This window comes from Anopheles coustani, chromosome 2, assembly GCF_943734705.1.
Source record: "Anopheles coustani chromosome 2, idAnoCousDA_361_x.2, whole genome shotgun sequence".
NCBI lineage: Eukaryota > Metazoa > Arthropoda > Insecta > Diptera > Culicidae > Anopheles > Anopheles coustani.
The window spans coordinates 42,400,593-42,427,183 of record NC_071289.1 but is presented as its reverse complement, the minus strand read 5'-3'; the positions used below and the strand labels follow the sequence as shown (position 1 = coordinate 42,427,183).

The following is a 26,591-nucleotide window of genomic DNA, read 5'->3' as shown; positions in this document are numbered from 1 at the left end:
AAAGAAATCAATAATTATTTACAACCAGTATGAATGTGACATATTTTCCACCCATTAACGTTGAACATTGGGAAAAATGAATAAAGGTTCAAATTATAAGGTGCTATTAAGGTTTTGAGGTAATATGAAATGAGAATTTTGAACTTTATTTTCCTTTCAAATCTTCCCTTATCGAAACAATAACAGAATTGTGGATTTGGAATTTTTCAACAACAAACAAAACATATAGGATAAAGATCCTTCGGATCAAGGGTCGGCATACATTTCCTAAAGAGGGCCAGATGAACAAAAGAAACCGAAAGTGAGGGCATGATGCCTTAAATGATGATTTATTGTTTTCAATGTAATATTAAACCCCTGTATGTGGAGTGAATGGAGTATATAACCTTTCTAAATAGTAAAGTTACTTAAAAAATATAAAATATTTGAAATTTTATAGTAAATTTTTTCAAAAATTTTCGTTGGATTTTGAATATTTTCAACATATAAATTTTGGTTAGTTGTACCTTGTTAATTTATTAAATTGGTTTATTGTACCATGTTAATTATCTAAATTGTACTTGAAATTTATCCTTGGTCAAATTAAATTACAATACATTGGTTTTAGTGGCGTATTCTCAGTTATTAATAACACTTCGAGCTTCGAGAAGTTAGACAATAGTTAGCCAGGTTTTATTTCGTAATGGAGTTTAATATTGTATTTTACCTATTTTGGATGCAAAGTAGACAAGGTATTGCCGTTGGATTTTGGGCGCGATTCACGAGACTAGGAAATTTGAGAACCATCAATAAACAATCAAATCAAAAAGTATACTAGGTAGTCGCCTGGTATTGAACACCTCGTTCAACAATTCCAAGCTTCATTTTTGGGAAAAAAACATCGTGAAAAAGTCCGATTAGCATAATCGGAAGAAGTTTTTCGTATGTAATACTAATATTTACGGACCAGATAAAATCAGTTGGCGGGCGAGATTTGGCCCGCGAGAAGGAATTGGCCAACCCTTGCTATGGATCGATGATCTCGCAGAGCACTGCATCCCAACAAACAGCCCAGACGGTCGAACCTCGAAATCGTTCATCGATTCTCGAGTAACCCAGAGAAAATGCGTTGCCCTTTCACCGTTTATCAATAATTATCGCACGCGTTTCGGAGGGATGCCCCTGCGAGCTATCTTCAGGCATTCTGCAACTGTGTTTGTTTGTTTTTCTTTTGCTTTGTCCAACACTGCTCCACCTTTATCGCCAGCAGCACTTCAAAGGCAAAGCACGTAATTAGTATTCACTCCTTGCCACTTCCTCAAGCGCACGCGTGTGCTGATTCACATGCGAGGCATCTTCAGCTGCGGTTTAATTAAGTTCCGTCCCATCTCCTGGGGGGAGGGAGTAAGTCAAACACCTACCCATTCCTGCCCTGGTAACCCAGACCGTAACCTCCATTTTTCAGACCTGCACACACACATAAGCAACCATCGTTAAACCACGATTAAGATGAAAGCGAAGAAAAAGATCAGCATATTCGGTGGAAAAATGACCGCCCTTTTCCAACCTCAAACACATGGTAGTCCACTGTGGCCCGTGTGCTGTTTGTTCCCTCATTTGCAGCGATTCAATATTTGTTCCAAATAACAACTGACGCAATTCGGCTCTCGACGCGATCTTCCTCCTTTTTTTGTGTGATCGCTCTCGACCAGCGGGAAGGATACTTCAGCACTACGGTACACTAATTAACGCTGTAGTCAAATATTTACTTTGGCGGCATTTGACCGTGTTTGCATTGTATGCGGACAGCTCCATTATCTAGCGTTACAAATGCTCTGTGCCACCCGGCTGAATTTGAATTAAAAAAAAAGTCTATTGTGATAGGTGCAGGTGGACTTACAAATTGGTGAGATTTAAAACCATTTCATTATTTGCCTAGCGACGATAATTTCCGAGTAACACGTGCTTTCCCAATGTTACACTATGGGGGTTGAATGGAGGAAAAGTAAAAAAAAAAATAGTTCGATAAAAAGTTTGTAACTAAAAAATAACTCATTTGAAATTATTTTAATTTCTATCCTAATTATCGAAATTTCCTTTGCATGTAAAATAAAGGATTTCGTTACATTCAATGGTCGCAAAATGGTGTAAACCATGTATTAAAAATTACCTAAACATTTATAAACTACAATATCTGCAAAAGACTTCCTTTGACCGAAAAGAAGTTTCGTTGTAAAGTCATTTCTTTTTGTTTGCCGGAGGTGACGCAGACAGACCAAAGCACAACTGATAACTACAATGTGAAAAACAGGTCGTAAAAAATGCGTCACTTTTTCGGCAAACAACCGATACATAGCAAACAAAAACAAAATGGAAGGCCGCAACAGAGCTCCTAAGCAGTGCTGACTCAAATCCAGATGGAAGCAGTTTGGGGAACTCAAAGAAAATATGTTGAAGGACCCGGGAACCGATAAGCGAATGCATGTTTCCCCTTTTTTTCCTCCCTAGGTATTCAGTAAAGAGATGTGTATCTTTGCTTGATGTGGTGATCTAATCGTACCAACGCCTTTTTGGGCAACATTATGTATCAGCAACGAAACCATTTCGATCAGTTCACGATCCACGAGGAAGTGATACTTAAATTCAATGTTTTTGAGTGCGGGCTGACACACTTTTACTTTTATTGCGGTACATTGTTTTTCTCTTGCCCATGCGGTGAAGAAATGTCATTGAATAAATCATTGAGAAAGGACAACGATCTGGTCAGTCGATATCAAATTGTTATTCCTTTACGAAAGAAAATTCATAACCTTACAACAATAACGTATCATATTCTAGTAATACACTGGAAGACGAACACACTGGGTAAACAACACGATGTAATATGTATGGCTCATGAGTTATGGCTTTCCAACCTAAATTAATGAAAAATAAAATATATTCAAGATCAACTTTTCTTTTTGTTCGTTGAAGAGTATTGCATACGATTTACGCAATAATCAAAGAAACCATTTTTTTTACGAGCGACTGGGCGCCTCCAGCATGTTCGAAAATAACAAAATGTTCTGGAATGGCCGAAAAAAGGTCATTCAATTTAATTTTCCTTTCCTTTTTAAAGTTTTGCTAAAAGTGCATTGAGAAGAATGCAGCATATTATACCACAAATCTATTGTAAGACGTTACTTTTTCCTTCAATTGTGCATATTAGCGATTGCTCTTACCTTGGCATAATTCCCATGCAATGTGCGTAATAAAGGTCAGTTCCGTCAACGCGGATCGGTGTTCGATAAGCGATTTCCCCTTCACCGGGTGGTGGTAAATGATAAAGCCATCTGCTCTACCTAAGATCGACGTTCGATCATCAATTTTCGCACGTTTTGCACACTGGACGAGGTGTTGAGCCCGAAAAAGTCGATAATTGAATTTGATAATCAATCCCCCCCTCGCGGGGGGACTGAAGAGCCGATGTAAAACATGTGTTACCGTGCGATAATGGAGATGTCTTCTGGTTGACGTTTCGGGCCCACAGATGCCGAGGGTGGATTCAACAGTGTGGCAGTGACATAACATCGACTGTTGGACTTTCACCGAATGTTGCGGCATTTTGCATCCATGTGAATTTAGGATAGTGCCGTTGAAGGCTAACCAACGGGAACAGAAAAATCCCAGCTTTAGATGACTCATTAGGTGCTAACCAGTTCAAACTAATAACTTGTTATGTAGGTTCCACAATGTATCAAAAAAACATTCTAGTACCATGTTTGATTTTTAACAAATCCACAAGAGACAAATTGTTATGAATTACTAAAGTGCCGCTACGCTCATCTTTGGGTCGCATGGAATTTCAGGTGTTTCCGGTTGATAACGAACCGTCTATATAAGCAAGGTTAAGCAAAGAATTGCTTCGTACATATAATTTCGTGATTCACCCCGCCTCTAATCTCTGCTGCATCTTTTTGGACAACAGAGATTTCAAAGAGTTGTATTCATATTCCTACTTATTCGTATTCAAACAAATTTTATGTTTTAAGCATATCTTTGCGCTATCGAAAATATATTAAAGATGATCCCTTAATGCCATTAAGGTTAGAACTAAAACATTTTACGTTAGTTTGCTTCTAATGATGTTTGAAAATAAGGAATACAATTAAACCATCTTTTGTTGTAAACATTTACCATCACCATTATGAATACCAACCAATATTTGAACACAAAACATTGACAAACAATGCACTTCATGCTAAAAATTCCCAACTTCATGCCCGACACGTGTCACCGATGCTTTGCAATCGCTCATAATGGATATTTTATTTTTTTGCCACACCGTGTATTACATCTTGTACAAGTCCTCTTCGACTCCATTCGTCAGCTGGTATCATTAGTCGACAAATAGTTTGCTCATAGATTGTTTAACAAAGTCATCATCTTTGATCATTAATCGATTTTCTCTGTTCGGTGATTGGCGCCGCTCGACACAAACATGAGGGAAGAATTCAAAAACGAAGCATTGAACCTCAACTTCATTGCAGTACAGGGAATCGATAGGTAAAGTGATTCTACCCTCCCAAGAAAATCCGCAAACCCCAATGCAATTGCGTCCGATCGCTTGTTGGCTTGTGTTTTTGCTATCACTCCTCGTAATTGTTTGAGATAAAAGACCGTTGTGGGTTGTGTCTTGATTGAAATTTGTCTGGAAGGGTAGCAGTTTTACTTTTTATTTTGAAATATAATCTACAAATTTCAAATATAATAAATAAGAGGATACAAACTAAAACAATGTTATTCCTCATCAATGCAATTGGTTTAGAATGCTATGGAACTTCTGATTCCAGGATTTTACTGACACTTTTCCACCCAGTCTACTATGCTCAATTTATCGACACGTTTGTACGCCTTGTTTCCGGTGAAGATCTCCGCCATCGCTGCCGGTTGCTAACGCCGACCGCAATGTTTACTCGACAGATGTGTGAGCGCCGGCTCGGAGCCTATTTTCTTGTCGTTTGTTTTCCATCAAGTGTGTTTACTTTTCTGTGCGTGTATGGCGTCTTTGTTTCCAGAATGATTCACTATGATCGTTTATTACGCTCTCTTCTATCGTTGAAGATGTGAGCTCTTTAATTGAGTAATGTGTCCATTTGTTATCACAGATTAATTATGTTTGAACTAACTTGCAGCTTTAAATACAACAAGGATGATTATGGCATGAGTCAAAATTCTAGACACTAATTACACTAGGAAAAACGGCGCTTTAAGGCTTATCCTTATGATTACATGTTTAGTTAGCCTTCATTATTTTATAACCTACCAGCAGTAACTGGGCGGCGCAGTCACGGTTTAACGCAAACATGATCACCTCACCGGTTGCGGCTGGTGTGAATTATCTGCTCATGAATTTATTATAATGTTTAACTTTGCATTCCGGCACTGCGGCCTTGTTGGTCAATGTTTCAGGTTGCAACCCCATCCGTCGGGATCGGGGCCTGACATGGTTGTTTTTCAATTTGACTCTCCAAACCATACAACACGACAATCTCCAGCAGGACAAACATAACCCGCTAAAATCGTGACCGAAACGGAAGTCAGGGTCCAGCGACAAAGCGCGTTCGTCAATCGAGGTAATTTTTTGGGCGCCCGAGGACAAACATGTCCCTAATTTGCACCAGTTTGCTATTCTCGAGTGTCCTTGCGTACTAATGCTCCTGTTTTCCTTCCTACCACTCTGTTGGCAACAGTTCCAATCATGGTCGTTGGTTGTCAGTTACGATCTAATGGGGTTATTGAATGTTTGAATCGGTGGACTATGAAGTGGCGTCCTTCTGCCTAACGTTGGGCGGTTCGTGATGAAGAGAATTTTGACCCACCACAACTCTAACCTAAGGAGAATGTTTATTCCAATCCAGACACGTTAAAGCGATGAGTGCGGCATTAGTAATGATGCAGGATATAATTTTGGGTATTTCAAAATTTTGGAAAAAAATACCCCCGAAATCCATCAAAATGAACGTATATTGGTTCTGCTGGTATTTTTTACAATATTTTTTTCCATCTATTTTACTACTTTACTTTTCATTGAGAAAGAATTGGCATGCTGGCAAGCGAATTGAATTCTTATATTAAAATAGTAAGTGTTTTTTGGATTCTGCGAGGAGTACACAACCAGGAATTTATTAATTATATATGATCTATAAAAATATGGATTGCACTCATACAACGTAGTGTTCACCAATTCTTTTAATAGTTCTAAAATTTCATTTTACTAGTTCTAAACTTTTAATTGAATTAACGATTGTTTGCAAAATAGAAAATTAATTACAGTGATTATCGTCTGCCTGAAAATCAATCATAATCAATTGGAACGGCAAAGGCATGCTTCCCCAAGAAGTACGAACTGTCAATCATCAATCGTTCCGATCGCAGCTTCTGTAGTCTAAGTAGTCAACAATGACTACATCCGAAAACGTTTACTCGGCGGATCTACTCACGAGAGCAAAGACACGCACGCAGCCAGATGTACCCAAGAGTGGAGCTGACGAGCGCGCGTGGGTTTAAAGCGAGCACACTTGTATCACCAACACACGATCCCCCCAGAGAGAAGGGGGTCGAGAGACATTGGGTACGTCATCTGATAAAGTCCTGCTTCACCTGTCCCCCCATGCCAAAAGCGCGCCCAAAGGCTAACGCAGCTTCACAAAACAGGGCGCGAAAATCAGAATGAGCACGACGGGAGCGAACGGAGCGCGGCGCGAACGCGAAGGCGACACGATCCGCGAGAGTCGTATAAAATCAGTTGGGTCCGGTGCGCCGAACCGTTAGTGAGGAACAAGCCGCTCGAGTCGACAGATCACAAGTAGATAACTGTTGTGTCGTCAAAAAGAATCCTTTTTCTCTTTCCGGGCTTGAACATTTGTGTGTCGGAAGTGAAAAATCGGCGGTGGTTGAAAAGTGAGAAAACGTTTGATAACGTGCGGAAAATCTTTGCCAGTGTAAAAGAGTATATAATTTTCTGCTAGTAGCAAAGTGCAACCTGCTCCGCTCTTTACTTCTATGGTTGGTGTTTTATATTCCCACTCGAAGAAGTGCATTGAAATTCCGTCGCCCCAACGTGTCCGTCTGCTGTGATCTTTATCGTGCGTGTGTCGATCGATTCGGTACAGTTCCTGAACAGGAAAAAATCCATCTCAGTCGGTGGTACTAGTTAGTGTCTTTAGTTTTTGCCGTTATTTTCCGCATTATTAGCTCGTGCGGAGACCTCGTGTGTCAGCGAGCGAACAACAGTCACCCTTGGACGTAGACGGTTCTCGAAGGATCGAGGATCAAGTTGGAGAGCGATGATCGACTGAGTAGAATCAGATAAACAAAACCCAAGAAAGTGGAGCACACTGAAACAGATCATATGGACATTATGTGATTTGTCTCGTACTTAAAGAGAAGTGGTCCTTCGGGTATCCTTCACAAAGTTTCAAACCAGCATAGGCCAGTACAACATTCGTTCCCCGCTGCAGAAGAGTAGGAGCACTTCTGAGCACCAGTACAAAACCGATCCGAGTCCAGTACGGCGTTAAGTGTTTGTCGTTCAAACACGTACACTTTAGGGCGCAGTGGAGACGACGCACCGCACTCGGTGGGACGAAAATAAAGATGAATTCTCAGGCAGGAGCCACCAGATTGTGCGCGTACGTGTTCCTGGTGATTTTGCACGCGTTTGCGACGGCCGTGACGGCGCAAGCGGCAATACCGGACGACGATGGTGTGCCGTCGAGCACGGTGAGCATGACGCCACCGGAGCCGTTCCTGTTGCTCAACGAAACTGAACTGGTAGATCTCAACCAGACCGCGCCCGGTGGCACCACGGAAGCGGTGTCCTCCGTTCCTACGGGATCTAGCGACAGTTCTGGAACAACGACAGATAGTACGAGCACCAGTGTTAGCAGTAGCAGCAGCAGCACCAGCAGCACCAGCACAACCACGATCACGACGACGTCCGTGGGGACGCCGTTGGAGAACAAAACCATGTCACAGGAGGAGATCCAGAAGTTGCTGCTTCCACCGGCCACGGTCGAAGCGGACATTCTGCACGTCAACATTTCCGACGACAGCCATCCGCATGCCAAAACCAGTGGAAAGTAAGTACTGGAAATAGCCATTACTTGGACATCCTCGTGAGATCACTTCAAAGCGAAATTCCCGAGCAGATCCTCCGAAGTAGTCATAGCAAAAAATTCTTCTATTGCCGCAGTTGATGGCAAATTAAATGTAAAAGTAAATAACTGAATTTTCTGAGTATTGCGCAATTTTTTTATCACAACCTGCTAGTACTCACTCTGCATATACGTCACGTCGATACTGGAATCCCTCGATGACATCTGCAGTTTATGTGTGATTTGGTCTTTGGCAACTTGCGTTCCCCCTCGGAAAATTGCCATATCTTGTTCTTCCTCTGAGTCAATTACTACTTGTTTACTGGAGCAGTACTACCACCCCCTCATGCCAAGACGCCACACATTATCTCGGCGCAGATGCAGTTAGCAAATACGGCCGAGTATACCTACAACAAAGCTACCACAAGCAGCGACAGTGTCGTAGTTCGAAAAAATGGGTGCTAGAATGCGACCGGTTGATTCACCTTTTTCTTTCCTCCCACCTGATAAGCCCGGTAAGATGTCCCAAAACACTGTGGTCACGTTTCCGGAGCGTTGTTGGGAAGACGGTCGGTTTTGTGCCCACCGTAACACGGCTCCCGTGCTTTGGTAAAAGCGGTGCTGTACTGCTCCAAGCTACTCGACGCCGTGTGACCACAACAACCGACGACAAATGTCAACAAACGATATTGAAACGATTGGCCAGGGTTCCGCCACGCTGCAGCATATTGAGTGTGTACGCTGCACTTGGTCAACTGCAACGCAACGCATTCTCCATTCAAGTCCGGAACTGCGTTCTCAAATGTGGTCGTACAATCTCTTTACTTCCACCTTTATCGGTAGCATATTCAAGAGAATTTAGCTAAAAGTTTTCACTCGTTTCTACATTGTTGTACTTTTACAACCGATCATGTTTATTACACTGAAAGCTTTTAAAGAAAAAATAGCTGTTGTAAAATGGGTCTAATGGAATGCATAGGTATTTAGCGTGTTCTTTTCTCACAAATTAATAGAACCGTTCGCGACGAAGTTTGAGATCGGAAAAGGATCGAATTTTATTCCTACTTCCTAAATTACGCTAAGCACACTACTACATGTTTAAAGTTAAAATTCAATATTTCAATTCGTTTGATGTAACGCACATTTTTATAAAACCTACAGTGCTGTGCGCAATTGTAAGGCTGCCACAATACTCCCCTCCTAGACTAGGATCCCTCTACTGGTATCTGGAAGGGATAATAACTCGTCTGCCAGAGCGAGTTACTCTAGTCGGTGGAATCTCGGCAGGAGTTGTGGCTGCTGGTTCTGTTGACGCTGGCTGTTCACTGCATACGTACGCGGGTTTCAAACGGTCGATCGAAATGTTGACTTCACGTCCCCGTATGCTCAATTTGAAAAACTTTTCTGTTCGATTAAGAATCTCGAATGGTCCTTCATACGGAGACGATAACGATGGTCTTATTGAATCGTTGCGAACGAAGACGCTCTTACATGTTCGCAGGTCCTGGTGCATGAAAATGTTTCGCTTCCCGTGCCTGGCAGTCTCTTGGGGGCGATGATCACGCATAGTCGATCGGAGTTTAGCGACGAATTCTGTTTCGTTAGGTCTCTGCAGGTTGTCAACAAAAAATTCAGACGGTATCTTGAGAGTCGTACCGTATACCATTTCAGCAGGCGAAGTTTTGATGTCCTCTTTGTAGGTTGTCCGTAATCCAAGTAAAATTATCGGTAGATGTTGACTCCAGTAGTTGGGATCGTGGCAAAGGATCGACGACTTAAGGGTCCTATGCCATCGTTCGATGATTCCATTAGACTGGGGGTGGTAGGCAGTCGTGCGCAGGTGTTTAGATCCGATCAAACGAGTCAATTCGGTGAAGAGCGATGATTCGAATTGTCGTCCTTGATCAGACGATATGTAGGCGGGAACACCGAATCGGGATATCCATCCGGAGACTAGAGCTTCGGCGATTGTAGACGCGGTCATGTCCGGCATGGGGAATGCTTCCGGCCACCGAGTAAACCTATCGATGACTGTAAGACAGTAACGGTTTCCTTTACTCGGAGGGAAGGGTCCAACGATGTCGATATTTATGTGCGAAAATCGGCTGTCCGGTGCTGGGTACCGCGCTATTGGCGACTGCGTATGTCGGGTCACTTTCGAGCGTTGACATTGGATGCAGTTTCTGGCGAAGGCGATGCTGTCCTTTCGAATGCTCGGCCAAACAAATCTCTCAGTCATTAATTTGGCTGTTGCACGAGTGCCAGGGTGGGATAGATGATGCGTTGCCTGGAGTGCTGCGTTGCGAAACCGCTTTGTAATGAAAGGACGAATGCTGTCACTCGAACAATCACAAAGCAGTTGATGCTTTCCGCCTGGAACCGAAAAATATTTTAGAATCAATGAAGATTTAATTTTACCCTGCTGAATATCCTGTAGTTCGCCGTCGGTCTTTTGGTCCTCAGCTAGCGCGTCGAAATCAAGCACTGGTACAGTTTGGATGCTTTCGATGCGAGAGAGTAGGTCTGCTACGATGTTGTCCTTGCCCACTATGTGCCTGATGTCTGTCGTTAATTGCCCGATGAAGTCCAATTGGCGAACTTGTCTGTTGGATGCTTTATCAAGCTTCTGCTGGAAAGCGTAGATGATCGGTTTATGGTCTGTGTATATGTGGCAACTCCGTCCTTCTAACATAAACTTGAAGTGCCGCACTGCGAGGAATATCGCAGTGAGTTCACGATCGTATGTACTGTAGCGTAGTTGAGCGGGGTTAAACTTTTTCGAAAAAAATCCAAGCGGCTGAACCTTATCATCGACAATTTGGTGAAGGACCGCACCTGCGGCGATATCTGAAGCGTCAACCCAGAGGGACAATTCTCCTGTTTTAACGGGGTGAGCCAGTAGGGTTGCTTCGGCGAGTTGAGTTTTGCATTTCTCAAATGCAGCTTTTGTTTCGTCGGTCCACTTCAACGGCGTACGATCGTTTCGCTTATTGCCAGGTGTCATTGCTAATAACGGTATTTGCGTTTGGATTGCGTTCGGTATGAATCGTCGATAAAAGTTAATCAAGGCTAAGAATTTTTTTAGTTGCTTAACTGTAGACGGCAGCTTAAAGTTTTTAACGACCTCGACGCGATCCGAAAGTGGACGGATTCCTTCGGTGGAGACGGAATGTCCCAGAAAGTTTATGTTTTCTCGTCCCAGTTCGCTTTTAGCAACGTTTATCGTTAAGTTATGCTGCTTGAGTCTCTCAAATAGCAAGCGCAAATGTTCTCTGTGCTCCTCTAGTGATGACGACGCGATGAACAGATCATCGATGTAGGGAAAGATGAAATCAAAACCGCGAACAACTTCGTGTATGAGGCGTTGAAAGGTTTGAGCTGCATTTCTTAGCCCAAAAGTCATAAAAGAGAATTCAAAGAGTCCAAAAGGTGTGGTGATGGCCGTTTTCGGGATGTCGTCAGGATGGATAGGAACTTGATGAAACGCCTTCTGCAAGTCAACTTTTGAAAAAATAGTTTTACCTTGCAAGTTCGACGTAAAATCCTGAAGGTACGGTAGGGGGTACCGATCCGGAATGGTCTGCGCGTTTAAGGCGCGGTAATCCCCGCATGGTCGCCAAGAACCATCTGCTTTCTTAACCATGTGGAGGGGGCTGGCCCAATTACTACTCGACGGTCTGCAAATCCCGAGCTTCATTAAGTTTTCAAACTCCGCACGAGCTGCTTCTAACTTGTCCGGTGACAAGCGTCGCGGTCGAGCATAAACAGGTTGGCCAGTAGTCTCGATGCGGTGGCAAGTCGACGATCCGTTGACTGCTCCCGGGGTAGCGGGACGGGTAATTGTCGGGAAATCGGCTAATAGATCTGCATACGGCGATACTTCACAAAACGTTTTTACGGAAAGCGTGCTGGTTTTGTCGAGTGATCCGCTTGACTCGAGATAGGTGGTGTTATCGATGAGACGATTGCGTTTTAAGTCGATTAATAGATCGTAGTGACTTAAAAAATCTGCACCTATTATTCCTGATTGCACGTCCGCAATCATAAAGTTCCATAAGAACTCTCGACGAAGACCAAGATTTATTTTCAATAGTACTTCTCCGTAAACTTTTATGGGTGTTCCATTCGCGGCAAACAATTTTAAAGAAGAGGGCTTCACTTTCGCTGAATGTATTCCTCGCGGCACCACGGATACGTCTGCTCCCGTGTCGATCAGAAACTGTTTCCTGGTGGTCGAATCCGTTACCCGTAAGCGAAAGATTGTGGCAGTGGTGGATTGTTCGCCGATGTCCCCCACTGCTTCAGCTGAGCAACCTCATTCTTGGCTTGTTGGACCACGTGCACCGGCGGTGCATGGTTTTCGGCACCTTCGGGCGTCGTTCCCGAACTTTCTATGGTACCAACAAGGTCCGTTCGAAGGATCTCTTTCGTGACGACTTTTGTTCCATTCTCCGCCACGAGAATGTGAACGCGATCGCCCACGTGTATTTTTTCCGGTGTGCAATACTTTATCCAATCGCTTAGATAACGATGCGATTTCACGAGTAAGCTCCGCAATTGGGTCAATGACCGCTTTTTCTCGAACAGGTGTCGTTGGTGTCGGCGTTTGCACGTGATCGATGGCGTCCACTCTACGAAGGCCCATTGAATCAACGATGGCATCGGCTATTGTTATCTTGTCCGACGCATCGCCTCGAGAAGCAATGACCGCTACCTGTGCATGCGGCGGCAGCCTAGCAGCCCACAAATCCAGCAATACCGTTTCGCCTAAAGCATTGCCTGCCACACGCTTCATCTCGTTGAACAATTGGCTGGGCTTTTGATCTCCTAACGGTAATTCTGATAGTACACGTTGGAGGCGGCGCTGTTGGCTATCGGCAAAATATTCGATCAATTTGCGTTTTATATACGAATATTTTTCACTTGCCGGTGTTCCATCGATAATGGAGCGCAACTCGGTTAGCTTGTTGGGCGGCACTTGCGCCATTACGATATTGTACCGACGTGCGTCATGCATGGAACTAATGCCCGATGCTGCAAACCAAAATTCCAACGAGAGGAAATAAGTCTCGATATTGGTATCCATCATGCTGGGCGGGTTTATTCTTGGCACTTTAACAGATTCGACGAACGGTTCCGCGTGCCCGCTGACACCTTCAGCGACAGGAGTTTTATTGTCTTCGGTTGCCATGTCACTTTTTGTAGATTTTTTATTCACAGGGTCGTCGGGTCACTTTCGTCGGGGTCACCACTTTAGCGTGTTCTTTTCTCACAAATTAATAGAACCGTTCGCGACGAAGTTTGAGATCGGAAAAGGATCGAATTTTATTCCTACTTCCTAAATTACGCTAAGCACACTACTACATGTTTAAAGTTAAAATTCAATATTTCAATTCGTTTGATGTAACGCACATTTTTATAAAACCTACAGTGCTGTGCGCAATTGTAAGGCTGCCACAGGTATATTATAGTAAACAGGCAAAAACTTAAAGTTTTTTGTTAAATCTGACCAATTTAATTGGAAATAATGCTATCAGTTGCGAAGTAATTACCGTAAAAGGCTGTAAAAATAAATACTACTTGAATTTGGGCAGTTTAGTATATTGAAGTTAACACTATTAAAAAAATACTAAAAATTATTTCGTTTGAAGAATGAGTAGTTAAACACGCATAATATTTAAAAACTTAAAAACTTGAAATGTAAAAAATGTATATTCAATTTGAATTTCGAAACCTATACGAAAGAGAATATTACGCGTTCCCTTTTGTACACTGCAAAAACATCTCATTCATTGAGAGAAGATATAAAATCAATTTTATACGGTGCACGAGTTTAATAGTGCGAGCACGTTTTATGTGCAGGTTAATTGCACAAGATGCAGTCAATATTTCCCATCCTTAACAAATGTAAATCATGACTACGTAAGAATGTTCACGGACAGGTTACTATTTGGTCTTGTTGTTGGTTTAATCATTTCTCCTGTTTGGCCAGTTTCGAACGCCTGCCGCATTTCTCTGCATTCTGCTTCAATATATGCTTGGGGTGCACTAAACTTGCACCACCTGAAGGAAAGTGAAACCGGTTCGTTGCAAGTGCACTTGCAGGGCAAAGATAGGATCATGTCCGATACGCAAGACAGCGAAGCTTTTGTGTATCGTTTCTCCTCCCACCGCGCATATGTACAACAAACTTGGTGCACCCAACATCCGTCGCCCGATCGTACGTGCGTGCGTATGTGTGGTGGGGTTGCAATAGTATGCAGCTCAGGAACAGGCTGTTGGATGACGCGACGCGTGGCCCGCTGACAAGTTCAATGCCGCACTGCCGAACACAACGAGGAACGGCATGAGTATTGTGCACTTGCACTTCTGGTGGCCAGCTTGGTTGCAGCGATCGGTTCCTTCCCTTTCGATCGATGTTCTTACGCTCCAATCATTAGAACGTCGGTTCTACTTCCTTCCCAGTTTCATTCGCTGTCACCCACAAGGTACGGGTCTTCCCAAAACGCACTATTTATTTTTCTCTTCCTTCAAGGTTCCTGTCGTAGCTGTACCATCCATCCGGTGAAGCGCACCTTATTAAATGGTGTGCATTATTTGGTTCGATTTTATCACCATCATCTCGCCCAGCGCGACACAATCGAAGACACAGAAACTCCATTAAAGTCCGGGAAATTCTGGCATAAACGTATCTCGATCACGATTATGTCGCTCTTGTAATTATCTTGTAGTCGATTTCTTTTCCCCTGTTTCACTCTGTTTTGCTGTTGTTGTTTGGAGAAGAGCGTTGTGCGAGGAACATTTTCTCACTAGACGCATCGTCATCAAAGAAAACGATTGATTTCAAGAGGGTGTGTTGTGAAGCATTACAAATAGCTTGATGTATTTTGATGTTTGCTTCGCTGTTGACTTTTCTTCTCCCTTTTTTCCGAGAAACGCTCTTACATCGCATCATAGTTTCTTTCTATAAGGCGACAGCGCCGAAACTTATTAGTTTACTGCTGGATCTTTAAATAATCTACCATTTTTATCATGCAGGAATCGTGAGATGCGATTTTTGCTTGAAACAAAATTATTGTGAGATACTTCGGGGATAATGAGCGGATCGTGACATCAATGGCACGTATGTAGTTTTGTAACTTATTTCTATGTCCCCGGATATAGCGGATTGCGAATGGAACGTGATCACGGCAAGATCGTTTCCAAGCCGCTCCATTTTAGCTCATTACGCTTGTTGCGAAATGCACGTGTTGGTATGTCCAAATCATATTCCCAAGAAAATGATGTTGTGTGTTAAACAGTTTTTCGAATACCCTTGCTTTGAAATTAATGAAAGGAAACATAACTTATTTCCAAAATACTCCTAACTCAACACAAATTGTGTACACCATCAAAAAGGAAACACATTCTGTTCAAATCCACAAACAGGTTTTCGAATAGCCAGAACCGTTTCCGATGGGTTCGTTTTTATTGGCAGGCCAGGTAACCGATTCTCTCATGGCGATATGGAAGAAAACGACCTATTTTGAAAGTTCTTTAACAAACAAACAAAAAAAGAGCACCTGAACTGGTTCTTCCGGATATTGGTAGCGCTTAAGCGAGCGTAAATATTTCTCTTTACTCATCGCGGCGCAGACGGTGGGTCTTTTTTGCTTCCATTTTGTTATAAATCGTCAAATAACCTTGATTTGTGAGAATTTTAAATTTCAAATGGGGTAAAGTTCCTGGCAAAATGACACATTTGGATTTCTTCAATGTACAGTGGATCGCCTGAAGTGATGCTGTATAGTGATGTTGACCGCGCAAAACGCGACCAATCACGTGCTACGGTTCGTGTGCGGCTGCGTTTGCGCAAAAGCACTTGCGCCAAGTGCCGCCAACAGAACGCTTATGAAATGTAAATAACCTCAACGGGGCTGATTGGTAAAACAGTTTAATAACGCAAAGCCCCTCTCCCCGTACGCTAATTGATAGTGCAAGCTAGTACGGATAGCAAATGGCGGTGGCAAAGAGCATGCGAGGGAGGACCAGAAACGGTGGTGTTTATATTAGCAAGGAACCGGTACCAATTTGAATGGCAAAGGCGGCGTTGAATGAACCAGTTTAATCCAATCATGCATCAAAAGGCCTAGACGGGTAACTGGTTGTGAACGAAAGTGAATCTCAGTAGTCTTTGATCCCTTAGGCGTAATAAGATGCCAGCGATTTAAAAAAATGAAAAAACTAAATAAATTAAAAATAACTCGAAACGATGTTAATTACATTGCTATTTAATGTTATGACTTGTATTACTATTACGTAGCACTTGACTGCAGAACATTGTTCTATTTATGACTGGATGTAAACCGCCGCACTCAACCGTGCATCGAAGGGTTGACGCAAAACCGTTAAATCCGAGTTGAAAGAACGTATAACGTAACATGAATTATCGACACCGACTGGTTATTCACGCACTGCAAAACTTTCAATGACTTTATTCACGGTGGACAGAAGGGAGGAAACACGCGTGCGGTGGTATATGTGTGGCGGGCAAAGGAAAGCAACCGTTTACTGCGGCAAGGAAGAACAGTAAATCGCCAATCGACAGCTTCCAAGTACTTCCCTATTGCTTCCCCCTCTCCCCCTATAGGGGAGGGGGTGGCCCAGGCTACGTGTTGCATACCAAATGGGCCAAATTAAACGAAAACGTGTTGCTGCACGTTTTACTTCTCCCCAGGTGGTGTGGCCATGGTCTGGTGGTGTGTATGTGGGGTTTAATCGCCCCGTCCCGCCCGAAGTCCTTGCCACGTTTCGAACCGCAGTTCAGACGCGGTGCATACTAAATGCATCATTTGCAGTTACCTCCCATCTGAAAGCACACCACAGACGAAATGAAGACCACCATGAATGGTCGGCAAATCCTTGTTCTTGTGGTGCCTGAATGTTATCGCAAGGAAATGGCTTTAATTAATTTGATTTAACATGCCTTCATCTAGAGTAATTATAAGTTCGGTGAACTTTATTGCTTAATCGAGGGGTCGTATATTTTTCCTTTTATTTCTATCGTAACAGCGGCAATGGAAGGACTTTGCTTTGATCGGGTGACATAAACTGCGACATCGAACGAACCATTCGCACCATAAATCATGCACAACAAACTGCCTGGTGCAATTAAGCAACGGATGGATCTAATCGTCAATCTTTGCAGCAACCGGACGAAGTGTTTTCAGTGCGTACGTGTCACTGGTGCGTAAGAGCGGTAGCACAGTAGATGGATAGAGATAGAGATCGGACACGAACGGGAGGATATAAATGTATCTCGTGCGCAATCAATCGTGGCCACGGTTGTTGGTGCATGTTTTGCAGTATTTCGAATAACAAAATATTGTGGTTTGTCAAAGGCAGTATTTGTATTTTCATTTGAACTGCATTTTAGTTCATTAGCGGTTGACGGGTTTTTTTTATGAAATGTTTGTTTTTTACCTTTTTTAATTTTTTTTATTCTATCCCTTTTGTTGAAAAAGCCAAAATTATTTAAAATCATTGGAAATAGTTGATACTCTGATATTCGTTTTCCACGGGATGAAAGGAAGGAACAAAAGACTTCAATTCAAAATTGACAAACGACGAACCTGAGAAACTTCATAACAATAATTTATATTGGCAAAACTACTTCGTTTAGAGCACTGGAGTAATCTGCAGTGTGGTTTTTATGTCGGGCTTAGTGATTGGCCTTCACCCAACCATAAAGTGTAAAGATTCAAAGGACAACACCGCGCCGAAAAAGTTTGTTTCATTTTCCCTTTCCATAAGAACTAAACCACACCGAACTGCCTGTCACCGGTTTCAATTGGAACAGCAACCTTTCAAATGATCGACTGGAGCATAAGATCGTTTATGAGTTGATGGTTGGCAGCACTACTACAGAATGAATCAACATCAACATCGGCAGCATCATCATCGAAAGCGACGTCATCTTCTCCATAGGAAGGGCAGCCACCGACCGTCCCCTCCCAAGTTCGGTTCGAGTTCAAGTTCGTGGCATCTGGATCTGTTTGATTTGTGTGTGCCTTTTTTCTTGTTCCTCCCCCCGTTGAAGATGTTTATTTGTTTCGCTTCCTTTCTGCAACATTTATTGTCCTCCATTCGAGTCGACCTTCCGTCTTGCTGGCGCCCATTAGTAGCGAAATAAACAAGGCCACGAACGTTGTGCGCATAACTAGTAAGCAGTGAGCTTTTCCTCTTGTTTGCACCTTAAATAACCGAGATGCCGAATGAGGTGATTGCTCGGGGCGGGTATGAGTGGAAACAAGTTTACAGCAGGGTTCCAAGGCGCAGATTATCTTGAGGTGGATCACAGGGCTAGAATCTGACCATTCTTTTGTGTAATGCGAAAATATACTGCAACCAGTTTGATTTGAATTCTCCCCCTCTAGTTTATCTTAATCCTACAGGTATTAAAATTGCGATAAGATGCTTTACTTCATCGTATCTTGCACAACTTGAGCCCGATTAATCCCAGAAAAAACAACAACTTAAAATGTATAGTAAAGTTGTAAAGAATTGTAGTTTTAATCCGAACCACGTGTTCTCAACTTCTAGAGACTCTGATTGTCCTACGCTGGAAGGTGCAGACCATATGTCGCAGACGCAGCTGCTTACAAGACTCACGCACGTTTGTCGCTACGATCGACTGGAGCGACCAAGAGGTAAGAACTATTTCAACCAAGCAAACTTATTTATATTTCCGTTGTGTCACTGAAGCATACCAAACATATTTCTATTACCTTAGAATCGCTTAACGGCAAAAGCCGGCCGGTCAAAGTGCACGCCCGAGCCTACATCTACTTTATGCAAAATTTGGAAGCGCACGATTTGGTAAGTTCGTTGGAAGGTTAAAACCCGATACCGACCTCGGTGACATCAATTTCCTAATTCGTGACCACCGGTTTCCTCTTATTACTTTGTGCTTCAAAAACTAGCAATTCAAAATTCACGCCCTGCTACAGTTCCGATATGTGGATCCGCGCTTGGTATTCCGGGAGGTTGCTCCGAACCGGACGAAGCCGATCATGGGTGAGCAGTCGCTACGTGATCTGCTCTGGGTACCTCACGTCTTCCTCGCGAACGAGCGCAGCTCCGACATTCTGGGCACGGCCGAGAAGGACATCCTCACGTCGATCTCACCCGACGGCACGGTGATCGTGTCGACGCGAATCAGCGCCACCCTGTACTGCTGGATGAACCTGCAAAAATTCCCGTTCGATGAGCAGCACTGCTCGACCGTGCTAGAGAGCTGTTAGTAACAATCGATATTTCCTTGTCGGCACAAGAAACACTATACATTTTTATGGTTTTGGTTTACTTGTTTCCATTCGTAGGGATGTACAATTTGGATGATTTGGTGCTACTCTGGGAGCACAAGTCACCCGTAACTCTTGCCCCGGAACTACACTTGACGGAGTACGTGCTGCTGGAGATGTTCACCAACGAAACGGTTATCAATGCGGACCTCAGTGACCTGCGGCACGGCGCATTCGGTAGGTATTGTGCTAAACAGTTGATCAGTTGAGATGGAGTCCTTCAGCTCCCGAGTTTTATATCCTCATTAAAATAGCACACACCTAATCTAACCTACTCCCCATTCCGCGATTTTAGCTGGTAATTACAGTTCTCTCAGCTTCACCGTACACTTGGCGCGCGAAATGGGGTTCTACATGATGGATTACTTCATCCCTTCGATCATGTTGGTCGCCATCTCGTGGGTGACGTTCTGGCTACAGGCTGATCAGTCCGCCCCGCGAATTACACTCGGTACCAGCACGATGCTGACGTTCATTACGCTCGCTTCGGCCCAGGGCAAGACACTGCCGAAGGTGAGCTACATCAAGGCATCGGAGATTTGGTTCCTCGGCTGCACCGGATTCATCTTCGGTAGCCTGGTCGAGTTCGCTTTCGTTAACACGATCTGGCGCCGGAAGCGCAACGTCGAGGTGAAGAAGGTCAACAGTAAACACGTACTGAAGCAAGCGCTAACTCCCCGACCGGCACGGAAGGACATGAGCGGCCTGCACAAGTCACACTCCTGCACCTCGTTGGCCGATTCTGCCACCACGGTATCGGCTAATTCCTTCAACAACTATCTCACCGTACATGTAAGAATTCATACTTTTTTTGTTGAGAAGATAGCATGAAACATGTTACTACATGGAGTATCCTTTTTTGTTTCCTTCTTATAGTCCTTCCCGCAGAAGAGCGGAAGCAGTCAAACCCTGCCCGTCATCACGACGACCGACATGGATCGGGCCCCGGTCGATGCGCAATCGAACGGAAACGTTGCGATTCAGATCGACGGCCAAACGAACAGCGAAACAACAAACGGAAACGGTTGGACGACTATGACACCCCAGGAGGTGGCCATCTGGATCGACAAGCGATCGCGGTTTGCTTTCCCGATCGCTTTTGTGATCTTCAACGTTTTCTACTGGACGTTTGTGTACTATATCTAGAGGATGTGAAAGCAACGAACAAACCGTTAACTCACCGAACTCTTTTACGAGACACGAGAGAACTGCGACGTCGATGGCGAAATACGCGAAACGGCACAATGGAACAATACTTAGAATATGTGAATATTTGCAGTCATTTTTTGTAAGTTTTGAAGCAACTACGACAGTATTCGAGCGTGCAAGACCGCAGCAGTTTGGGTGTCTTGCCTTAGTAGATCTTCTCCCCATGGCTTCAATGCAAAACTACTTACCGAAGATTAATCACTTAGCAATGTATTATTTATTGAGTAATAACACTAGGAGAAACTGTGCATAATACGTTAAAAACATAATAAAAGAAATTAATAAGAGACAATTTAAAAGGAATCAGATTGGGTTATTGATAAAAAGAAATCGAAAAGTACATTTCTTTCTGCAACTAGCTTGACAACAAGAATGACGATATGATGAGGACCAAGATATATAAGGTAAAGTGGGGCAGTACGCCCCCTTAATCGAAAAACATTTTTCTCTTCTCCTTCATTCATTAAACGCATTCTATTATTTCATAGTTCAATTCCCAAACATTTTTGTTTGGTACGAAAAATAAGAAAAACCACTTCAAACTTATCAATTTCTTGTTAAATAAGGTTTTCGAAGGACCTTTTGGTTTTGACCCAAGATGGCCCGAACGATGGGGCATGATGCACCCCGATGTAAGCATGGAGCAAGAAGACCCAAAACAAACAGGAGATGGACCAAGGTTGTTTGTACGAGTAAACAGTCCGATACTGAGCCCGTATAACCCACTTTGCTTTGAATTTTGTGGTGAAGCATTCTAAAGAGGGTTTGGGTATAAGCTCTTTGCTGATTTCCGAACAATTATTGAATATTTTCACGGATCTGTTCATGGCCTGACGGAGTCAAAGTTTGATGTTTTGTAATCCAGTTGATGTGTGGTATTAAAACACAGTTGAAAATCACAAAACAGTTTCCCAAATTTCGTATTTAGATCTAATAAACATTCATTACTATGAAACTCACATCGCATGCTCAACATAAGTCATATTAAAATCAAGAATGCGTGGATCCGTTCACCGAACTTTATTTTACTCTTGTTTTTATGGTGCATCTTCCCCCATTGTTTACATTTTGAATACTAGGGCGTTTTGCCTCTCCTGGGCCGGTGCATCTTGTCCCAATCTGAGGACCGTTCGTTATTTATCATTTATTTAAAATTTGGAGATTATTAAAACAGTATCAGAAGGCCTGAATGATTTAAAAATATAACATCAATACATGCCATACCATACATAATGGTAACAAAATATTAGATCATTTATAGTCAATTTGGTTTATTCTCATTCTTTTATGAGATGATTATGCCGTGCAATGAAATTTACATAGGTTGTATTAGATACGTTGATGAACATATTGAATTATTTAAAATATTTTTAAATTGCTTAATTCAGCTAAAACCAGGCCGGTGCATCTTACCCCACAGGGGCGTCTTGCCCCGCTTTCCTCTACACATTCAGTATGTGTTCATCTTGGTCCGTACTATTGACACCTGTTGGAGCACGGTGCTTTTTATTCCGGTGCGGAGAAAGTCTCCACCACATAGCGTTCCACGGCTCCTGTTTTAACTTTGCAAACAGTTTTTCCGACAGTTTCTCGCAGAATATCAGTTTATGGTTGTAGTGATTACTGGTAAGCTAGTTTGCAGCATGACTGAGGAAAAAGGTTTTTGGAAACTGTTTTTCTTTTGATAAAACGCACTCGAAACGTCATCTGATAGTAATCTATGCAGATCTGCAGAAGCCCTAACTTTCACCGTCTAGTAAAGGTTTCTATTTTCATTTCGTATCCATAATTCTAATTGTGTTGTAGTGCTTCGTCACCGAGCCTGCTCTGATACAAACATGGTTCGCCGTCTGTTGGTGAGCTTTATAGCCTTCATCCACCTGGTGATCGACAAGCTGCTATACGTGGGGCTCAAATGGTACTGGGGTCCAAGTAAGCAGCGATGTCCGACCCTCCAGCGCAAGCAGCTCATCGTGACGTATAGTGCAGTCGAGCTTGCCACGATGATTCGCAAGCGCGAGGTGACATGCTACGAGGTGGTCAGTGCGTTTATCGATCGTATTAACGAAGTCAACCCGCTAGTGAACGCCGTCATGGATGGACCGATAATAGAGGCACTTGACGAGGCGCGGCGGATCGACGAACGGTTCCAGCAGGGTGCTATCGATGAAGCGGAATTGACTTCGAAACCATTCCTCGGTGTGCCGTTTACGACGAAAGACAGTACCGCCGTCAAGGACCGGTTGCACACGCTCGGTATTGTTGCTCGGAGCGGGGTCAAATCGAATAACGATGCAGAGTGCGTACGGTTGCTGAAGGAAGCCGGTGCAATCATCATCGCGACCACGAGCATACCAGAGATAAACCGTTGGTAAGAATCAGTTAAACTGAGATGCATTTTTTTCCACTTAGATTTAATTTCTTGGTGTTATGATAGGCAAGAAACCCGGAATAACATCATCGGACAGACGAACAATCCGTTCGATAACCGGCGTACAGTTGGAGGCTCGAGTGGTGGCGAGGGGGCACTACTTGCAGCATGTGGAACACCGATTGGCTTGGGTAAGCTATTCTTCGACCTAGAATGGACATTCAGTTGCTTGTTTTTTACTGAATATTTTCTCCCCCAAAAAGGAACTGATATTGGAGGCTCGATTCGAATGCCCGCTTTCTACTGCGGAGTGTACGGTCACAAACCTACCACCGGGATCATAAACACACGCGGATGCTCCCTTCGTACTGGTCGCGAACCATCGACCATGGTCGTGGCCGGACCAATGACACGCTATGCAACCGATCTACTCCCCCTCATGAAGGTTCTCGTTAGTCCGGAAATATCCGTCTCCCTAAAGCTGAACGAACCGACGGACATCCGAAAGCTGCGCTACTTCTACATCGCCGAATCCGGCGACATCAAGTGCAGTGCGGTGCAGCCACAGCTTCAGAAAGCAATGGACCGGGTAGTGGATCACTTTTACCAACTCGCTCCGGGCGGTGTTAAGAAAGTAACGCTTAGCGGAACGGAAAAAACGACCAACATGTGGCGCTACTGGATGACGCAGGAACCTGCCAACTTTGGCACTCTGCTGGGTAACGGCAAACCGCTTAGTCCGCTAGTCGAGCTGGCTAAGAAGCTGACCGGTCGCAGTGAGTACACGATGGCGTCGATCTATTCACTGATCGATACACTGCTCCCGCAAGAAAAAGAAGACATCATTAAGGAGCTGACCCGCCGCTGTGATCAGGAACTGACCGAGTTGCTTGGAGACGATGGAATTCTATTCTATCACAGCACCACACACACAGCACCGTACCACTATGCGGCCTTTGTTAACGTTTACAACTTTAGCTACTGGTGCCTCTTTAACGTGCTACACGTTCCGGCCACACAGGTTCCGCTGGGATTGGATGCCGATGGATTGCCTCTCGGCATACAGGTGGTAGCGAGCCGTAACAGAGATAGGCATTGCTTAGCGGTGGCGGAAGAAATGGAACGAGTATTTAATGGACGGATCCCACCGTTCATTGTTGATTAGAAAGTAACCGACTTCTACCTAGGGACATATGGAAAAGGGACATGTTACTTATTATGCTACAAAAGACACGTATTTCCATGGCAATTTTCAAACCACCAATTGATTGAAACATCTCTCTTACTTCTTCAAACTCTTCTCTTACTTTAATTGCTTGGTTGTTGGTTAAATATTTATTCAATAATTTATTTCTTCGTCTTGTTTTTGTCATCGTCTTGTACTGCTAAAAAGTAAAATAAATGGAACAAGCCTCACTGTGTGTTGCAGTTTTGTTGTCGATCAAATACCGTTGTTCATGGCGTGAATGAGTACCACAGCGTGTGTAGCAGTACAGTCAAGGATAAAATAAAATGATTACGAATCGCTATGAGCTAATGGGTAAACGTAACGACAGCTTTTACAAGTCTAAACGGAGGGTAGTTTTTGTGGTGATCAGTAGCACATTTTCTTATATCGAGTCGGAACATTTACTAAACCAATAAATAACAAGTGATAAGTTGTCTGTCAATGGAATGTGAATTCCTCTGCAAGGGCCATACGAGTTCATCCTATAGGTTGCTTTCGAACATATCGACAAGCCTTTTAATTTCACGGCTGGAAGAAAGTTAAGAAAATGGCTTCGATTTGACAACATCGCTTAACAAGCAGTCGGCAGTTACTCACATTCTAACGGCCAGTGCCTCCGCCGGTTTCATCGTTTTGGAAATTTCTTCCGCTTTGGCCATGATCGTGTACATGCACTTGATGTTCGCGTCCATGCAATCCGTCAGTTTGGTGACGGCATTCTTATAAATCTCGACATTGTCGGCGGTAATCGAGGAGATTGAATGAAGCACACTGCACAGATTTTCCGACAAACTGTCGACCGACGCGGCCAGCGCCTGCGCTTCGCGCTCGATTTCATTCAGCACAGTAGGATCCACGGAGGAAGCGCAATAGTTCGCTCCACCGGCTATCGGATAGGGCAAAGGTCCACGACCGTATCCTCCACTGGTACTGGGAAGCGCTAGGTTGGCACTTCCACTACTTCCGGGGAGAACACTGAGCCCGCTAAGCCCACCGGTTGCGGCAGACGGTGTGCTCTGTCGTGAGCTGGATAAATTGCAGGAATCCTTGCGGGTCACCGTTACCGGACTGGCTAGCTTTATTTTGTACTCTAGATTTTCCGCTACGAAGTGTGTCATGTTCCCGTCCACCCGGACTGTTCCTTCAAGGTTGTACGGGAAACTGGCTACAAAGGTTACGAAGCAGATTAAAACCGGAAACCCTTTCTCCAAACATTCTCCCGACTCACCTTTCCGTCCGTCGCATACCAACGAGTCGGGACGCTTTTTTGTCTGGGAGGAGGACGAAGAAGAAGACGATCCGTCCAGTTGGTTACCATTGCTCGTACCTCCGTCCGTTTCATCGGCTGCTGTTCCGAATAGATTATGTGTGTATGCGATCTCGCTGTACGATTCCGTCATCGCCGTTGGGACCTCTTCGCACAAAGGCTCGCCCTCATTTTCTTGCCCTTCTGAGTCATCTCCTCCGTCCGTTCGATCTTCTGCCCCGTGTAAGCCCCGCCGCGACGACGCGAAGGGGTTTTTTCTTCGATGAGCTTCCTCACTCATTGCGAAATTGATTTGCTTGCCCTCAATCGTATCCTGGCACACGATCCGTTTGACTAGATTTTATCGGTTTAACACATCGATCGTCTGACTAGAATTGGCGCTTACTCAACCATATCAAAAACATTGTACGAGTTCTTAAAAATTATTTATGTTTAAAATAACACAAACGATTACATGGTGTGCAATTTTGCTTACGAACCAGTTTTTTTACCTCGGTCTGACAATAGTTTGTTTTGAATCCCTACAAGTGACAGCATTACGACAAAAAGATGCCCAAGATCCAGCTATTGAAGGGTCGTTTATTTTCAATTCTCCCATCATAGTGGTACGGTTACGTCAGTTATGAATTTTTCAACGACATTCATTCATATCTTTATCATCAGGATTTATTCGAATTCAATCATTATAATGATAAATATATTTTAAGGAGATTGAAACCCGTGAAGAAGTTTTAGTTTATTTTGCTTTAAGCAACCTTAGCATGGACGGAGCCTTGAGGAGGATTATTTGTTGTATAAAGTTGTTTGCCTTCAAAAGACCTTCCATTTGAGGGGTATATTGGTAAAATTGGCCGAGGCACTAAAAAGTTATTAACAAATTAGGTATAATCCCAAATGAAGCCCCCCCGTCGCCGCATCGTCGTCATTTTTTCCACGTGTGCGCCTGAAAGTATGCAATAGGTGGCACATCAATTCAGTTTGAATATTTGAACAGTTGAATTTCCGTTAGAAGCTGTAATGACTTGAACTAATCGGTTAAACTGAGCAAGATGGAGAT

General features: G+C 43.6%; 3 protein-coding genes across 3 annotated transcripts; 2 read left to right on the top strand and 1 right to left on the bottom strand.

The window, feature by feature from the left end:
• The first annotated feature begins 7,617 nt into the window (after positions 1-7,617).
• On the top strand, positions 7,618-20,949 carry LOC131264414 (pH-sensitive chloride channel 2). Its single transcript, XM_058266717.1, has 7 exons — positions 7,618-8,102; positions 18,699-18,805; positions 18,889-18,974; positions 19,079-19,394; positions 19,478-19,636; positions 19,755-20,251; positions 20,336-20,949. Exons 1-7 carry the CDS (start codon positions 7,618-7,620, stop codon positions 20,603-20,605), a joined length of 1,920 nt encoding a protein of 639 aa, XP_058122700.1. The 3' UTR covers positions 20,606-20,949.
• A 1,217-nt stretch (positions 20,950-22,166) lies between these two features.
• On the top strand, positions 22,167-24,485 carry LOC131266059 (fatty-acid amide hydrolase 2). The gene is made up of 4 exons (XM_058268409.1): positions 22,167-22,294; positions 22,475-23,039; positions 23,106-23,230; positions 23,303-24,485. The coding sequence occupies exons 1-4, from the start codon at positions 22,276-22,278 to the stop codon at positions 24,202-24,204; spliced, it is 1,611 nt and encodes a 536-aa protein (XP_058124392.1). The 5' UTR covers positions 22,167-22,275; the 3' UTR covers positions 24,205-24,485.
• A 136-nt stretch (positions 24,486-24,621) lies between these two features.
• Positions 24,622-26,010, bottom strand: LOC131266073 (BLOC-1-related complex subunit 6). Its single transcript, XM_058268426.1, has 3 exons — positions 25,496-26,010; positions 24,865-25,432; positions 24,622-24,795 (listed from the first exon to the last, which is right to left on the bottom strand). Exons 1-3 carry the CDS (start codon positions 25,812-25,814, stop codon positions 24,750-24,752), a joined length of 933 nt encoding a protein of 310 aa, XP_058124409.1. The 5' UTR covers positions 25,815-26,010; the 3' UTR covers positions 24,622-24,749.
• Between the last annotated feature and the right edge of the window lie 581 nt (positions 26,011-26,591).

Excerpts from the sequence above, each read along its gene's own strand:
- LOC131264414 (XM_058266717.1), top strand. The coding sequence starts at position 7,618 with ATGAATTCTCAGGCAGGAGCCACCAGATTGTGCGCGTACGTGTTCCTG. Across the intron at positions 8,103-18,698 it reads CATGCCAAAACCAGTGGAAA|AGACTCTGATTGTCCTACGC; the intron begins GTAAGTACTGGA and ends CTCAACTTCTAG. Across the intron at positions 18,806-18,888 it reads TCGACTGGAGCGACCAAGAG|AATCGCTTAACGGCAAAAGC; the intron begins GTAAGAACTATT and ends CTATTACCTTAG.
- LOC131266059 (XM_058268409.1), top strand. Across the intron at positions 23,040-23,105 it reads ATACCAGAGATAAACCGTTG|GCAAGAAACCCGGAATAACA; the intron begins GTAAGAATCAGT and ends GTGTTATGATAG. Across the intron at positions 23,231-23,302 it reads TGGAACACCGATTGGCTTGG|GAACTGATATTGGAGGCTCG; the intron begins GTAAGCTATTCT and ends TCCCCCAAAAAG.
- LOC131266073 (XM_058268426.1), bottom strand. The coding sequence starts at position 25,814 with ATGAGTGAGGAAGCTCATCGAAGAAAAAACCCCTTCGCGTCGTCGCGG. Across the intron at positions 25,433-25,495 it reads GGTATGCGACGGACGGAAAG|CCAGTTTCCCGTACAACCTT; the intron begins GTGAGTCGGGAG and ends TAACCTTTGTAG. Across the intron at positions 24,796-24,864 it reads GAGGCACTGGCCGTTAGAAT|CCGTGAAATTAAAAGGCTTG; the intron begins GTGAGTAACTGC and ends ACTTTCTTCCAG.